The 18,459-nt window shown below is 42.2% G+C and overlaps 1 protein-coding gene across 2 annotated transcripts in view; it reads left to right on the forward strand.

Moving 5' to 3' along the window:
- The first annotated feature begins 10,860 nt into the window (after positions 1-10,860).
- Positions 10,861-18,459, forward strand: part of GRIN3A (glutamate ionotropic receptor NMDA type subunit 3A) — a 42,576-nt gene continuing 34,977 nt past the window's right edge. For both annotated transcript variants that reach the window (XM_031064794.1, XM_031064795.1), the window contains exons 1-2: positions 10,861-11,447; positions 17,104-18,151. In XM_031064794.1, coding sequence (XP_030920654.1) covers positions 10,861-11,447; positions 17,104-18,151 — 1,635 coding nt within the window. The remainder of the gene's footprint in view (positions 11,448-17,103; positions 18,152-18,459) is intronic.

The following is an 18,459-nucleotide window of genomic DNA, read 5'->3' on the forward strand; positions in this document are numbered from 1 at the left end:
CCTCTCCTGTGTGCCTGGTAACGGGCTCTGTGCAGTCACACACTTTAGTGGGTCGTTGCTATAACACTTTATTGGAAACTCAAATGCTTCTGCCTTTGGGGGCGGGCGGTGGGCGCCTCTTGATTACGGGATCTTGCCTGATTTTGTGGTTTGCATGCTCAGAAAAAGCAATTTCAAAACACGGCCACAAAACTTCTACATGCTGGCTTGTCTTTCAGGGTTTTTTTTTTGTTTGTTTGTTTGTTAATGACAGTATTTTAAGTCAGTATTGGGAATTAAAAGTAGGGAGCAGTGGTTAAAGCGTTTGCAGTGGGTAGAAGCCACTGGGGTTTGGTGCATTAAATGACTACGATAGGTGCAGAGTGAAACCAAACTGGTAGCAGTAGTCATGCAAGTATTTGTGTGTAGTAGGGAGGTGAAGGTGTTGTGTATTTTCTGTCAGGCATTTAGATGAGCCCAGAAGATTGAGTCACAAGTAGGAGCTGTAAATGCTCACTTGATGATCTTGCACATTATAAATCCAAGAGTGAGACAGGGATGGCTGATGGTTTCTGACACATTCTCCCAAGCCTTCCCATAATACTGGCTGTAAACCACTTTCTGTCCTCTGAGGCACCTACTACAGCAAGATCTTGTTTCATGGCTATATCCAGGACTCTTTTGGAATACTGTGGACCATTAGTAACTTACTTATCCCCTTTAAACTAATGAGGAAATCACCGTACCAAAATACTCATAGACATGGGGTCCAGACGAGGGGATTTTCAGTGGGATGTTGGAAGGACACACCAATGCACCAGAGCAGTATAATGGTGCAAATACCCAAATTATTTAACAACACATAAAACAAATGGCTGTTACTTCCCGTAGTTTTTATATATTGAGGCAGTTGTGTCTAGCACAGCAAAGAAGTGGAGATTTCGGCCTTAGATTTTGCTTCTGGCAAAGGCTTGATGTATTACTTAATCTGTTTTTTTTTCCCCTTTTTCCCTCTGATCTGTGGCTGTGTAAAAGGCTGTGAAGTATTTATCTTGCTGTAAGCCTTAGGATGGGTGAGAAGCCTGGTGGGGATGTGTCCCCCTGGGGCACTGTGGAGGGGGTTATCCCCACTTTACAAAGGGGTTTGCTCACTGAGATTAGGCAGGGATCTCAAACTGGATTGCTCAGGTTCTATATTCAACAGCCAGACGGTGCCTCTTCCTCCTCCTCCTCCTCCTCTCCTGTGTGCCTGGTAACGGGCTCTGTGCAGTCACACACTTTAGTGGGTCGTTGCTATAACACTTTATTGGAAACTCAAATGCTTCTGCCTTTGGGGGCGGGCGGTGGGCGCCTCTTGATTACGGGATCTTGCCTGATTTTGTGGTTTGCATGCTCAGAAAAAGCAATTTCAAAACACGGCCACAAAACTTCTACATGCTGGCTTGTCTTTCAGGGTTTTTTTTTTGTTTGTTTGTTTGTTAATGACAGTATTTTAAGTCAGTATTGGGAATTAAAAGTAGGGAGCAGTGGTTAAAGCGTTTGCAGTGGGTAGAAGCCACTGGGTTTTGGTGCATTTTCAAAAGTTCAGATTCCTGTCTTGTGTTGGAAGGTAGTAAGTCTGCAGCTGAGGACCTTAAAACATCACAGCTCCCAGTTTATTTGCGTTTGTCCCCTGCTGAGGAAGGACCATCGCTGCCTGATTAGTGAAAGGTACCCAGCGAGCTGAGGATGCCCGTGCAGGATGAGACCCTCTGACCCTGGCCAGCATTGTGGGCCTCGGATCAGCAGCAAGAGGCATTTCAAGTCCACTCAGAGCAGCACATTCCAGTGCCCCATTCCCTTTGTCAGCTGCCTGCATCGCATCACATGGAGACTGTATTTGTTTTTAAAAGAGATGTTTGATTTTATTTTTTCCTGCTCATCCTGTGCCCTGAGAGCCAATTTTAACTCTTTTCTCCTAATTTCCCATCTTTCTAATTAAATCCTTGGTGTATTAAATAAGAAACCTCAAGTGAAGCTGTTTAAATTCTGATCCTGGTTTTAAGCCAAGCCATGTACACCCAAGAACTCACCTTAGAGCCCTGTTTTTAATGCCTAGCCTCAGAAAGATGAACTACTAACTTAATCTACCCTGGCCTCATTTAATAGAGTTAAGAGATCAGGCTTTGCAAGCTTAATTCTCAGCTTTCTTTCATAGAAAAAAATCAATATAGAACAAAATGCCCTTGTAGCTAAAATTAATCCTGTGAAACATGCCTGGAGCAAGGCCCAGCAGAAGAGGATGCAATGATGAGCTGGTGCTGGCTTTCTGAAGAATGGGACATGGGTCAGCATCAATTTCCCCTGCTGTATATTGCCATATTCAGCTATCATTCCAGGGGTGCCCTGTGGATCACTGCTGGGTATTTCTTTGACAGGCAGAAGAAGGAGGAAACTGTAGAGAAGAAGGAAACTTCTTCTCAGGGACGCAGCTGCTGAGGGTATGGGGAATGCAAATGCTCAGGAAAGGCTGAAAACACTTTCAAGCCATGCTGTAATTGCAGTAGTGAGTGAAAATGGTGCTCCATCAGATTTTACTCCTTGCTGCAGGTGTTAATGGTGAATATAATCTAATTGGATTAAATGCTGTGTGCATACACCAGGTACATATCAGAAAGGGCAGTAGCTGCTTTTGTAAGATGGGACCAGACTTCTTTTACCAACACAGCATCAATCAGTCTTCTCCATACCCTCTCTTTTATTCTCCATTTCCTTTCAGAATTAATTTCTTTTTCTTCAGTCACTGTTTTGCTCATGCCAAAAAAGTTAAGTCATACAGAAAGAGTACTCACAACCTGTCATGCCTCTGAAAACAGCATTTTCCAGCAATATGCTGCAGGATGTCCATCTTACTGATGGGAAGGTGGAAGCTGCTGAAACAGGGCAAAGATGGGAGTGCTGCTTCAAGAGCCCTTGATGCTGAGGAGCCTGGCAGGGGTGATGTGCCAAGGAGCCCAGTGTGGAGCAGTGCTTGGCAATGTGCATCATAATTACAGCCCTGGTTGCCAAATTCCCTGTCAGCTCTTGTGCTGTGTTAGCAGGGGTCCTCAACAGCAAGGCATGCGAGCAAATATTGCACTCAGCTAATGTGAGCTTTAGAAACCCTTCCTATGTGCAAGGCCAGGAATTCATTGTTAGCCTAATCAAGGTCTCAGCACTGTTAGCAAAGTGATATTGTTTGTCTTAATGATACGGGGGAATTATGCAAGTGCCACAGCTCATTCTCAGTAACAACACAGTTCAAAATGTTGTAGTCAGAATCCCTGCATCTCTGGGATCATCCTCTAGAGAGGAGGATCTTTAGAGAGACAGAGCACGTGTGCCTGCATGGTTTTGGGGGCGAGAGATTGTGACTGGCAAGTAATCTGTGTTCAAGGATTTCTCAAGGCAGGAGCATTATGTTGATTTTGGGAATTTCTCCCACTTTTGGTCTCTTCTCTATATTCGTTAATACTGCCTGCATGCCTGCTGTATTTACTTGCCTATTCCTCATTTGTTTGCAGGTCTACCTTATGTCCACATTTGTGGCATGTGGTACACAGTGGGTAGTTGTCCTTTGTTCTGTGTAAATCCTGTTCTATTCAGTTCTCAAGGCTGCAGTCTCCTAGTGACCAGTAGCTGACCACTGGTGAGTGGTGATTTTTAGCCCTGGCACCTCCTGGTGCCATTCTCTGCTGGCAGTGGTGTTTTTTGCTATTACCTTATGATGTCACTTCTGGGGACCTTCAATATAACCTTGTTTGGTTTTTACGTCATCAGTCTTTAAACTCTTATTTCTCCATAATCCAACTCACATTTTATTCCTGCAGCCTGGCCACAGCTATATCTTTGATCTGGGGTTGTAGGTAATCCCTCTAAAAGGCTAAGGAGAGTTATTCCATTAGCAGACACACACACACACAGAGCAGCCTTGTATCTGCCTAAATAGCTTTCTTCAAGTTAAACCAGCAGCCCTAGTGTGTTACCAAAATTTCTTTACAACAACAGAGTCCTCCTCTATCATACCTCAGATGTGAGGAGCAAGGAGACAAATTTCAGCAAGCCCAAGGAACTTGTAGTATCTGCTTCAACCTGCTGCTGCTGTTTTGGCTCTGCTGCTGTCAAAAGCTGAATTGCTTGAACCAAAAATTTGAGGGAAAAAGCCTGTGCATTGCCTGAACAACAAGTGGGAAAACTCAAGACTGCCTGCTTCAGAACTCTTTTGAAATGGATCCATTTGGAATGTAAGTCAGGATGTGCAAAGCACCAGTGCTTGTGAGGTGCTTCTCTACAGAAGAGCACTCAGACATCCCTAAACAGTCTGCTGAAGGCCTTCGATTCAGAAGAATGCTGTTTCTTCTTAAGGGTAGGATTAAATTCTGCTAAACACCATTTTACAGCTATCCAGTCCCTTAGTGGCAATCAGAAGAAGCCCCAAAAGATGCTCTTAGTGGAACAGCCGCTGTGGTTTGTATTCTTTACAGGTGTGGGAAGACTTGTAGTGGAGCAGCTCCTTCTGGCAAGTCCTCACCCACTTCAGTAGTCCATTCTGACCTCCACACACAGCAGCTCCTGGCAGCTTTTGCTCAAATGTTTGCCAGGGCTTTTTGGACTCTCATGACAATTCTGTGGCAGCTGGGAGTGAACACCACAGACATGGACCCACCACTTCCTCCCACCCGAATTGTACTGCCATTTTAAAGAAATGTAATGGAGAATTAGCACAGCTCCCCCTGGTCTGTCTGCACATGCCCTTCTTTAAACTATAAAGGGAAATTTTAGGGAAGGGAAAACTGTTCTCTCTCTTGGATCTGTATGAAATGTTCTTCATTGAACTTTGAATATTGGATTTTTTTTTCTTGCTGAAGCAAAGAACACCTTGACGTTTTTGAAGTAATATTACTTAGGATAATTTATAAGTAGCTATTCAGATAAATAATGGACCCTACTTTCCAAGAGCAGCTGAAAGTTCATATTTTACATTGCCTCCATGACCTTGTAGAGAGCTGTACATATTCAGATTAGTCTGGAGTATTTTTGTGTAGCATTAGGGAAAGCGACCTCAAGTCATGTCTGTCTGGTCTAATAAAAGAAATAATTTTCAAGACAAACTTAAGTCAAAATTTAAATTAAGCTAACTCCTGTGGTATAGTGATTTTTAAAATCAACAGTCAGTGCATTTTTAGGATTTGCATGTAAGCATTGCCTGGATGGATGCCAGGCTTCTTTTGCTGCAGGAATCAGGATAGCTCTGGCTAGTCTAAGAAAGCTTTTCTTTCAGAGCTCTTAAACCCTGTGCAAAATAATGGTCTTTAGTGTGGGGACCAGCCCAGTTTGAAATTACGGTCTTGGTCAAACAAGGGTGTATAAGGAGACAGATGGACAAGAGAAGGAAAAAAGGAATTGAATTTCTGACATCATCTCACTGGTTTTTGGTCCAAAGCAGGTCTGGGGTTTTCTTCCCCAGGGAACCAGAGGTCTGCATAGCAGAAGCAGCAAAGTGCTGAGGGCAGAGTAGGTTTTTTGCTGCAACAGGAGCTCCCCTCCCCTCCAGAGCAGCCGGTGGGGTGGGCAGGGCTGGGATGTGGTGCAGGGGGGGCACCTCGGCAGCTGGTCAGGAAGGGAGGCAGGACTTCCCACAGTCTGTCGGCTGCCAGCACAAGCTCCTGCTTCAAGTATTGCCATTTCAGCAGAGGCAGCACGCATTAAAAAAATAAAATAGCATTTCCTAACACCTTTTCTCATAGCATGCAATGGGGAAGTGCACATAGACTTTAAGAAATTGGGCTTTAGGCCTAAATTTTCTAATTTCAACCATGGGGAAAAAAACAATCCTCCTGGTTTTCGAATCTGTGGCATCAGTTTGCTCACAGCTGCTGTTGAGCTCTGTTTTAGAGCTGTGAGTCCCCACAGTGGCACTGCAAGCCAGGAGGGGTTTTTTCCTTCAGTGGAACTTTCTCTGATCTGATTACATAGCCTGTTTTCTCTTTTGTGTTTCTTATCAAAAATGTATATACTTTCTATATATATATATATATGTAAGCACTGCCTTTTCCCCAAGAGTCAGAGGGGAATAATATTTTCTGTATGTTGTTTACTTTTACACAGTTAGCAAAAAAATGTTCACATCTATGCTTTTAACTCTGCTAATGAAGCTATTATAATGTCAAATAAAATGTCACTGTGACTATGCCTAATTAGCATTACAAATTCGGTTGAAGGGATAAATGACCAGCTCCTTCAGGGTGCAAGTCAGCCCAGCTCCAGGCGCTTGTGCTCACAAGATTTACAAGGATGGGTCTGCAGACTGATGAAATGGAGGTCTGGAAATTGCTGCGTTAATGAAATGCAAACCGTGTTTCAGCTGCTAAATGAACCTGCTCTCTCAGGTATCTCAGGCAATGGGAAAAATCTGTAAAAACTGCTCTGGTTGGGATACAAAAAGCAAATCAGTAGTTACAGTCTCTGCTGATGGGCAGGAGAAGAGGCACATCAGACCGTGTACAGCTTAATGTTCCATGAATGGCTTGGTCCAGAGCCCACTGAAAGGCAGTGGAAAGACTGTCAGCATCTGATCCAAAGGCAGTAAGTCAGAAATTAAGGATTCAAGGCCCGTTCTTTACTGAGTAAACAGTGAAGTCAGGTGGTCGTGGCTGGTTTATAAAACAGGAGTTAGTGACGTCCAATAAAAAATTAAGCACTCGTGGACGTAGAAGATGTTTCTGCTAATGGCACTGTGTAAACACATTACTAAAAACAGATAGCAATTAGCATTATTCAAATAAGGTTAAATTGTGTAGTTTGAAGAAAACCTGGGGTAGATCACCAGTCTTCAATGGCAGCTTAAAGTCAAAGACATTTAAAATTAATTTACATGTGAGTTTTAATTGTCATTTTAACTGAAATAGTCAAACTCTGCTAATTTCAAAGGGAAGTAAAGAAGGAGTTTGCCTGAGAACTGTAATAAGGGTGGAGGAGAGTTCAATACACAGATGAAATCTCATAAATCTCTGTTCTGTTATTACCATGAAGTTGTACACATCTAAATTATCATTTCAGTTGTCAGGAACCTTCTCTGTGAAATTACACTCTCTCAGCAATTACTGCTGAATGATTTAATAAATAATTTGTAGAAGTTCTTCATTAAAAAGCAGTAATTGTTGACTTTGAAGAGAGACAAATAAACAAGAGATATGTGAAAGCATTAAGAACACTATAATATCAAAGGCTCTCTACTGAAATGTGGCTTCTGTGTATTTTTCTTCAACTACAACCTCCATACAAATGGCAAATAAACCTTTCAAAATATAATTAGGCAGGTTTAAAATCCGAACATCTCCAAAGAAGCATTCCCTTCCCTCAGTCCCAGTACAAAGGAAACATTGATTACTCTTCCTCCCCAACACCTACAGGGATGTTCTCATGGTGTGCAGAGACAATGAGCTGAAACCTAAGCAGAAGTAATGCCTGGTGACTAAATTTTATGTACGCTGTTGTATCAGAAAAATTCTGAAGACAGATTTGCAGTCCAATACTCCTAGTAGAGAAGAGAGACTGCTGCTTTTCCAGGGCTGAATGTTTATCTTTCAAGCATCTTAGCAGGGAATTTAGCAGCTAATAAATCACAGTGATGATAAGTGCTTTTGCCAGTGCATCTGTGGGCTCCTGAAGGTGATGGCTGAAGCACAGATGGTCTCACTCTGAGGAGCCCTTCTACACGCAGGCTCAGTCCAAGCCAGGTTATCCCAAATAACTCCTCTGTTCAGGGAGGAGGAGTGTCTCAGCATGGGAATGGGCTGTTAGTGCTGACACGTCCAGGTGTGCTGCACACAGGACAGGGATCACAGTGCTGGAGCTCCCGAGGACTAATGCTGTGGCTGTGGTTCCATAGGAGAGCCCAGCCGTGCAAGAACCTGAGAACTCCCAGCCAGGTGGAAACTACCTTCACCTGCATTGCTGAGTAAAATCACATCCATTTTTCTGGCCCTGAGGCAGAGTTCCACCTTCTCTGGACTGTGTGTGCTTGGGGGGCCCAGGATAATGCCCAGTGATCTTTGGGTGTGGGTTTTCATCAGTTCAGAGTGTTCTAATACAGGAAGAACGGTAGAGGAGCAGAAGCAGTCTTGCATTTGTGAAATTGCACATGTGCACTGAGTTTGGCATAAGGACATAGAGATCTTCAAAGAGCGAAACCTGCTGGGTGAGGTGGAGAGATAGTGCTTACACAGTCTTATCCCTCCTGGGATATTCTGGGTACTCTTACTCCCCAAATGTGCTGGGTATGAGAGGTGCCAAAACCAGACCCAGGACAGGGTAAGCTGTACAAAAGCTCTAGTTTGTTTTTTGTTTTCTGGGCTGTTTGATGCAGCAGTATGGACACATCTGTTACTACAAACATCTGTCACACTCTGGTTGTTTTTCTGCATCTGGTAGATTTCTTTGATTGATCCCTGAGCCCATCCCATAACAGCCATAGTACTGTGCTTGAGATGCTATCCTTCTAAAATACTGAAGGTGTTTGCTGCTCCCTGCAGAGGAATGGTCAGATTGTGTGCTGTCCTTTGTATGTGCACAGAGGGTGTTCTGTGCATACTGAAAAACATTTATTCTCACTGGCATTAACACTCGAATTAACTAAAGCTTGCAGAGTTTGGCTGATGGGAGGTGAATCATTGTGTACAAAATATTTCTACTTCTCCCTAATTTTGGACAAAGAGGACAAGGCAAATCTTTCTTACTCCCATCTATTTCCAGTGAGAGACTGACTGGAGTAAATTTACCTGAATATCTCATAACCTCAGAAAAAAAGTTTGTTGTGGTTCAGTTTGCAGGGACTAGCTTATTCAAGCCAGCTTCCTGAACCCACTATGCACAGTGCTTTATTTCCCTCCTAAACTTATCATGTGTTTTAATTAGTAGGCAATGCTTTCCAGCTCAGAACTCAGAAATTCTACATAGGTGAGCTCCTTGTGCACAGAGTTACTTGTCCTTTATCGAAGAGTCATCCGTCTTGTGTCTTGCTGGCAGTACATGATGTGCATCGATTGTGGACAGTGTTTTGTTTAATTAGCTTGTTCTTGCATCTTGGTAAAAAAAAAAAAAAAGGGGCCACAGGTACCAAACCCAAGAGATAACGAAAAGAACTGAGAACATATTCAATTACAGCATTCTTTTTATCAAGCTCTGAATTTAAACTATCTGGAAAACAGATGATGAGTTCATGTAGCTGCAAATTAACACAATGAAGGCTTGCTGCTTATAGCCAGTACATAGCTCTTCAGGGTTTGGGTGTTTTTTTGTTGTTGTTGTTTTTTTTTGTTTGTTTGGTTGGTTGGTTTTTGTTGTTTTTTTTTTTTTTTTTGTGATTTCACCCCTTACATCTGTGTTGGGGAGCCCAGGGTTTTATTTAATAAAACTAGTGTAAATTGACTCATTATCGTATTATTCTGAATTCAGAATGACATTTCTAAGATCCATACACGCTGGAACCTGTTATTATCAGTAAAGTACTTTTAAAACCAAAATGACATCTTTTATTGAATTTGAAAATGCTTTATCCCTCACATAATACAGATTAACTACTGAGGACATAAGAGAAGGATGAACAGACCTGAAGTGTTTAGTAACATAATGGATAAAAAGATGAAATCCAGGTACTTGTGTAGGGTAATATACAATTTGAGTGGACATGAATACAGACAGATGCTGACATAAAGTCACAACAAAGATCTCACAGACCAAAAGGTGCACTGGAACAGACATGACATTTTTTGGACAGTCTCGTAGCTGGAATTGAATGCCAGTGTAAAGTGATATCACTTCTTTAGGAAAGCTACAGGGAAGATTGTCAAGTTCTCAACTGAAAAGCAAAAGTTGGAGTAATATATAATATGCTAGCTGAAAGCCTGGTAGAAACATTTTTGTAGGGCAAAGAATTTTTTCATAGCAAGTGCCAGAAATTGCTTGGATTCTTTAACTTTTTTTCTTTCTTATTAAAACTGGAAATAAAAAATTATTTTTAAGACCGGGGAAAGGAGAGGAATGAGAGTAAAGGAAAAGAATGATCAAATAATAACTACTCACCTTAAGAGAAAGAGGAGTTAGCCTCAAATCCTCCTTCCTTTTCTGGAGAATATAAAGCCAAGGGCAGTGGTTTTGGGAAACATAATAGGTCTAGCTCTGTAATAGCATCAATGACATGGTAAGAAATGAGTATGAAATGCTTATTTATCAAACCTTTTCCAGCTCAGAAATCAGAGTATGCATATCTTAGCCTCTTGTGCATTGAGTAACTTGTCCTTTGTTGTTGGCAGTATGTGATGTGCCTCGGTGGTAGACTGTGATCCATTTTATTAGGTTACTCATATGTCTGTAAAAAATCCCCCCACTACACACACACACACAAAAAGAGCTATAATAAAAACAACTGAGGGATTTTCTTTATTTTTTTTACTGTTTACCAATGAACCATTCATTTGTAAATGGGTCAGTAAATGGGCTGAACTTGAGCAGTAAGGAAATACCTTTTCATATCCCTGTTAGAGGTGCAGGGAAATCTTTGCTTGAGAATGCTTTGAAATCCAAAAGGACAAGTGGGTAGAAAGAAGAACATATTCTCAGAAACAGGCTCATTAATTACTGCTGCAGTTGAGTCAAACTGACAGAGGAAGCCCATGAATCACAGTCCATTTAGGCTGGGTGGGTGTAAATTTTCCTGTTGCTCATACAGTTCTGTTGATTGGCAGGTGGTTACTTTGAACTAAAGGAGAATATAAAAATTAATCAGACTCATTAGCTTGTGTCCAGTATATTTCTGATCACTGTCTTTCATTTTTATAACCACAGAACCCCCTTCACCTGCAGATGAGCTTAGAAAATTCACTGAGTTCTGATGCTGATGTCACTTTCTCGATCCTCGCGATGAACAACTGGTACAATTTCAGCCTGATGCTGTGCCAGGAGGAGTGGAACATCACAGATTTTCTCTTCCTCACACAACAGAGCTCCAAGTTCCACCTGGGGTCCATTATAAACATCACAGCAAACCTCACTTCAACCAGTGACCTTCTGAACTACTTGCAGTTTTACCTGGAGAGCATCAAAGACACGACGTCGACCATGGTGATGTTTGGGTGTGACATGGAGAAAACACGGAGGATTTTTGAGATAACCACGCAGTTTGGTGTGATGCCTCCAGAGCTGCACTGGATTATTGGGGATTCACAGAACGTGGAAGAGCTGAGGACAGAAGGTTTGCCCCTCGGTCTCATCGCTCATGGCAAGACAACTCAGTCGGTCTTCGAGCACTACGTGCAGGATGCCATGGAGCTGGTGGCCAGGGCTGTGGCAGCAGCCAGCATGATCCAGCCTGAGCTGGCTCTCATTCCAAGTACGATGAACTGCATGGACACGGAAGAGAGGAATATCACTTCAGGCCAGTATTTGTCAAAGTAAGTTTTGCCATTTTTTTCCCCCTTAGGTAATATTTGCTGTATTGCAAGAAAAATAATTTTCTTCTCCATCCCTCCCACCATTCTCTGTGGATTAACTGTCATGCTTCTTACCCTCCCTCACAAACACGTTTGTTTCAGTATTTTCTCCTCCTTCATTACTTATGGGCAGATAATGAAATCTTAACTTTACCACAATGGGAGAGAAGCCAGAACTTCAAGATTCTGGTAGAAGAAGACACTGTTCCAGAAGTTGAGATCACATAGTAAGCATAGGCTAGGTTACAGACTGTGCTCTAAATCTTGTATTTTTATTTATTTTTATAAGGTGGGCTACTGTCAAATTCTCTGAGATTTTGAGTGTACAAAACACAGAATATTTGCACTGTCTCAGACAATATAAAGATGTGTAGTAGCCCTTGATAGTATGCTTCCATGGAAAAGAGAGGAAAAAGATGCACCTTCATCTCCTCAGAGGGTTTCTTCTGGTGAGAGCATTCAAAAGTACAAAGTGCTATCTCTGCTGCATGTCACTATGTGGAAGCTATTCCCAAAACTACTTGTGTGTTCCTGTTTAGAAATACTCAGTTTTTAACATATGAGTGGAAAACTTGCATGGTTCTTTCTGAAAACAAGCAAAAATATCTTGAGTAACTACATTAATTCATCACTTAATCTACATCCAGCAGCTGTTGCATGTTTTCCCCCCATTACATCTGGTTTTCAACTTAAAGATTTTGTTGGACAGAGTTAGGATAAAAGTTCTTGGGGCTTTTTTTGAGAAACATAATTTTTTCTTGGATATGTCTGCACAATAATGAATACATTGTTTACAGCACTGCTCAAAACACAACCATTTGGGACTCCAACATTTCCTTAGTCCACTTGTCCATTCAGAGTCAAAAACTCTCTGTTTCCAAAGAATGGAAGAGGGCTTGGGAAATAAACACTGGACCAACTCACAATAACCCAGTGACTTGTGATGTTTATTTTGCCACATTATTCTGGATATTTTAACTGAAAAGTAAAAGCAGGAGCCTTCGTAGAGTAACAAGAGGACAGCAATTTTATGAATAGGCTTTTTGAGGTTTGAAGAAGAGATTAAAAAAAAAGGAAAACAAAAATAAAACACTTAAATGTCTTCATGAAAAATAATTCATCATTGATGCTCTCTTCAGAGAACCACTAGCTTTTTCTGTATTTTGGGAGACAATATGCAATATGCAATTTCACATCTGTGAAAGGTATTGTGGAAGTGAAAGAAAGAATTGTATGCTTAGCCTTGTTTTTTCCCCTATACGTTTGCTTGTGGACCCTATTAAAGAGAAAATAGCAGGTTAGAGAAACCCTTGTGCTAAGTCAGTGCAGCTGGTTTTGCAGAGTTTGAGCGAGACAGGTACTGACGGCCAGAGTTGATGTGTTTGCGTCAGCAGCACAACTATTAACTCTGAGTGGTGCCATTAATTTCTCAGGTGTCGCATGCTGATGAGTGGCTTCATTGTGACCAACCTGGCCCATCTCTCCAGGGGTTTTAGGCGTTTTTAGCCCCCAAAGATGAAAATTTTGTCTGGTGCTTAACTGCTTTTTAGTAATGAGTGCATTTTTCTGTCTGAGTGAACCAGTATGTCTTGGTGGGAAGCCTGGAGCTGCCATGCATGGGGATGGAGAAGGGGATGAGGGAGAAGAAGCAGTGCCTTCACCTCGCCTCTCTGCAAAGGGTGGATGAACAGCAGCCCCACTCTCTGGCACAGCCAGAGCTTCTTCTGCCAGATCTGATCTCATACCTTGGCTGTGCAGACATTTAAGTGAACCCAGGAGCAGAATAATGAGCTAGTTCATGGCAAAGCATGCTTGTATCTCCATGGATAGGGGTATAGATGTACAGCCCCCTGAAGATTTTACTGTTGTATGTCACTGTCCATTATTCCTCTTACAATGAGATTGATTCCCTCTTCTATTCTTGCCAGCTCACGGGAGCATCCTTGTTGATGGAACAAGGCATTAAAATTTCAAAGCCCCATCTTGTCTTGTAGCTTTAATTAGTCTTACAGCTTTAACTCAGCTTCTTGGGTAATTTCATCAACCTGCTACTTCATAGGTCCATCAAATCACAGAATGGTTTGGGTTGGAAGCGACCTTAAACATCACATCATTTCACCCCCTCCTATGGGTAGGGACACATCCCACTATCCCAGATTGCTGTCAGCCTTGTCCAGCCTGGTCTTGAGCTCTTCCAGGGATGGGGCAGCCACAGCTGCTTTGGGCAACCAGTGCCAGGGCCTCCCCACCCTCCCAGGGAAGAACTTATTCCCAGTATCCCATCTAACCCTGCCCTCTGGCAGTTTGTAGCCATTTCCTCTTGTCCTATCAGTAAGAAATCTCTCCAGCTCTGTTACAGTCCCTTTAGGGACTGCAAGGCTACTAAAAGTTCGCCCCAGAACTTTCTCTTTTTCCATGCCAATTCTAGTTCTTGCCTCCAGTAAGCTTCCCAAAAAGAGAGGTGGAATGACCCAACCATGAAGCTTGAGAGAAAATAATTTCATTAAATCATTCTTAAATATACAACAAAGATACTGCTACTGGAGAGTGATAGTGCTGCTAAAGGTCTAAGGAGTGGTTCTTGTAACAAAGCACATGAGAAACAAAGCTGAAATGAGTGAATGACACACTTTGGACTCATTGTTCAAACTGAAGTGACTCTGATAAAGCTTTGATGCAGTTATCATAGACTGTCAGTGTGAATGTCAGCTCCCATATATTGACACTGCATCAAGAAAATTCATTCAGCTGTCAGACTTGAGGATCTGGCCCTTCACCTTCTGAAATTTGTGCAGGCTGTCTTTCCATACAGATTTGTCAGTAGCCCTTCTGAAACAGCGCTGTTCAGATACTGCCAGTGTGTCTGTGCCGTACCCAGCACTTGTAATTCCCAAAGATTCACACTGGAGATTTCTAGCTTAAGAAGTGTAGTCAGAGCCTCTTATCTGTTTCCTAAAGTTATTGAATAAAGGAGTTTTCACTTGAAGTTGCTGGCATGAGTTTCACTGGTGCTGCTCACAGTGCATGCAAATGCTCAGCAGCCGCAGCTGCTTGCGTATAAAACAAAGTGCTGTTAAAATGCTTCTCCAGCATGGTTCCCATCATTTATTTTGATTCATGTTCTGTCACTACGAAAAAATACAGAACATGCAAATCAGCTGCAAAGATAAGCCGCCAACTTCATGAGGTGGTGAAGTTGTACATTGAAATGCTGCTAAATCACTCTCAGGTACCCGCTCCTAACAGAACCACAGGATGGGGTCAGAGGGCTCGTTCTGCCCCCCTGAAGGTGCTCACTTCTACTGTACAAGTCAGGGAACAGCATACATTAATTCCAGTGGTCTCCTTCCACCTTGAGAAAATTAACGTAATGCATTGTTCCATGGCTTCAGTCACTCCCAAAGCACCTGCTTTGCAGCATTCTCATGCCCAGGTCATGCTGTATTAGCAACATGGGGCCAAATTCATGAGAACTTTGCAAGCTTATTCCCCCTGAGGACTCGTGTCCCTCTGGATTTGGCATTTTTGTGAACTGCTAAGTTTTTTGTGCACATCTCGTAAGAAAATTTTCACGCAGGTCCATCTACACGCATGGAATGGTTTTACTGTTACTGTCACAGTGATGGCTTTTGCCTGTGTGCCCAGCAAGGCTTGTAAACAAGTTGCACAATTTTTTACAAAGACTGAGGGAGGTAAAAGTAAGGGAGAGATAAAACCCAAACAAGTTTATGGGCACATAAACCTTCCTTTAGTGCTAAAGAGTGCCTGCTCCCATAAACTTTGTCTTGATAATGTTTACATAAACAAAGAGGGAAGTTACACCATCAGGTAGGAAGCATGGATTAGGAGGGAAGGAGTGGGCAAACAGTGGCAGATACCACTGATTACAGGCGCTATGGTGTCCTTTAACACTGGACTAAATGGTAAAGGATTTAAAACATGAAAACTGCATTTATAATGTATATACGTTTAAATTTATAAACACCTGTCCGCGTTTTTAGGTGTGATTTCCAGACCCAAGCTAGCACATGTATAGATCATCTGCTTTTGAGAGTATTGTCTGTGTCATCTTTCTCCAAACTCAACCTACTCAAAGGAGACTGAGCAAGAACTGTGAAGTTGCCTTAGAGAAGGCTATCACAGACACAACCACACTCAAAACTAAAGCATTTGCCTTTGCAAAGGGCTAAAATTTGTATGACCTTGAGTCTTAACTCTGCTGAAACCCCATCAAAAATCATCAAAAGTCATCAAAACAAAGTGTAGAGACCAGACAGAAGTATGGATGTACACACACTTGAAACTGATTTATTGTTTTCAAATCAATTGAAGGTTATTTTTTTCCTCTGTAACTATTGATAAACAGTTAACTTTACTTAAAAGTTTATGTCTTCTTTATTGAGGCTGGAATGACAGCCTTTATACTTCTCCCAACACTTACTTTCATCCAATTCTCAGGATTAATGTGAAGTGCTATATTCTGCTACGACAGCTGAGTAGTCTGTCTTCTGAATGCCTCTTACTGAAAAAAAATGCACATGACTTGCCTTGCACCATATTAGCAACAATTTAACTCGGTTGTTTTTAATGGAACCAGTGTTTTAAGGCTTGTGTGGCCCCTGCCAAATGCATAGCAGCTCTGCTGTTAGCAGCATGCAGTTCAGCTAGTCATGGTGCTCACACTGAAAAGGATTTTCTGCTTCAAACACTTAATTCCTACTGAGTTCCCTGCTCCTTTATCCATGTCGTTTTTAGCCTCTTTGATGATGGTTTGCCAGAAGCTGAATTCAACAGGCACAGAGGACAACTACTAGTGAACACTGCCTTCCAATACAAAGGAAATACACAACTTAATTGTCAGTATCTGGAATAGTAAAAGCCCCAAATTCTCAATGCAAAATGTGCAGTGCAAAACTGGCACACTTCATGAGTTCTGCTTCAGTGGCAGCACCGCACATTTAAGAACATTACTTTTGCACATTTTTTTAAAAAACTGCTTTTTCAGTTTTTTTTTTTTTTGTAAGAATTAAAACTGACTGTCCTAGAGCAACCATCTTTCACTTTCTTCCCTTACTTTATTTTGAAGTGTCTAACAGTGATTTACCAATGCCAAATTTGCATTTTTGAATCCAGATTGGTTCACTTGAGAGTGCTTGAAAGCTGTTGACAGCACTTCAGTAGCCCCTCTTATGTAAGCTAGATCTTACTGAGATTATAGCATTTTTCTTGGAAGGACATTTCATACATAATTTCCAGTCTTCCATTTTCATATGTATTTTTATCTAGGAAAGTGACAGCAGATCTGGTGAGTTCAGCTTAGAACTAACCTGTGTCTCATCAGTTTGTGAGGCAAAGGTAACTGAAAAAATTACTGTTCTTCTACTCATTTTTTCTAGTAAGTAAAATAATACATCTTTCAGAGTTTTCATTTGCATTAGATAGTAGGGGAGCACCCCCATATAATTTAGTAATAAATTATGTGGCTGGTTCATTGTATCATAGGATCTATGTTCTTTTAATGGTCCAGGTGTTCAGCAATATCCCCATCTACTCTCTTCAAGATAAATTCATGATTCACCTGTCTGCTTCTGACTCCTCTGCTTTCTCTCTCCAACAGGTTTTTAGCCAACACAACTTTTGATGGTCTCAGCGGCCACATTAAGGTGAAGGGCTCATCCATTGTCAGCTCAGAAAATAATTTCTTCATCTGGAATCTGCAGCACGACCCCGTTGGAAACCCGATGTGGACGCGCCTGGGGAGCTGGCAAGAAGGGAAGATCATCATGGACTATGGGATATGGCCAGAACAGGCACAGAGACACAAAAGTCACATGCAACACCCCACCCGGCTGCACCTGAGGGTGGTGACTCTGATTGAGCATCCCTTTGTCTTCACAAGGGATGTAGATGATGAAGGTCTGTGCCCAGCAGGGCAGCTGTGCCTGGACCCGCTGACCAATGATTCAGGTGTGCTGGACAACCTGTTTGAAACCCTCCAAGGGCGCAATGACACCGTGCCCAATGAGCTGAAGAAGTGCTGCTATGGCTACTGCATTGACCTGCTGGAGAAGCTGGCTGAGGATATGAATTTTGATTTTGACTTGTACATTGTTGGGGATGGAAAATATGGTGCCTGGAAGAATGGCCACTGGACTGGGCTGGTGGGAGACCTTCTTGCTGGTACAGCTCACATGGCAGTGACATCATTCAGCATCAACACTGCCCGAAGCCAAGTGATTGATTTCACCAGCCCTTTCTTTTCAACCAGCTTGGGGATTTTGGTGAGGACCAAAGACACTGCAGCTCCTATTGGAGCCTTTATGTGGCCACTTCACTGGACTATGTGGCTGGGGATATTTGTTGCTCTTCACATCACAGCTGTATTCCTGACCTTGTATGAGTGGAAAAGTCCTTTTGGAATGACCCCTAGGGGAAGGAACAGGAACAAAGTGTTCTCCTTCTCCTCTGCCCTCAATGTGTGCTACGCAATCCTGTTTGGAAGAACAGCTGCCATCAAACCCCCAAAGTGCTGGACTGGAAGGTTTTTAATGAATCTCTGGGCTATTTTCTGCTTGTTTTGCCTGTCTACATACACAGCCAACCTAGCTGCTGTCATGGTGGGAGAAAAGATCTATGAAGAACTTTCTGGAATACATGACCCAAAGGTAAAGCATGTCTGTTGTTATGAACTCAGCCTTTTCTTCTCTCCACTCAAAATTCACTGCTGTATAATTTATGGTTTCTAACAAAATCAGAAAGTAATCTTTGTGGAAAACTGTGGTCGCAATTACTTACAACCTGGTGGCATTTCAGGAGGAAAATTCAGTGAGATAGGACCTTTAAACTCCCATAAGAGTGTAGGGGGAAGGATTTAAAAGATTGAAGATGAGGAGAAAGGTGAAATATTCTGGTACTGTCCACTGCAGAGAAGAATAGTGGGTTCTACATGAAGATTAAGGATTTGAGTTCAGTT

Source organism: Geospiza fortis, unplaced genomic scaffold (genome assembly GCF_000277835.1).
Source record: "Geospiza fortis unplaced genomic scaffold, GeoFor_1.0 scaffold648, whole genome shotgun sequence".
Classification (NCBI taxonomy): domain Eukaryota; kingdom Metazoa; phylum Chordata; class Aves; order Passeriformes; family Thraupidae; genus Geospiza; species Geospiza fortis.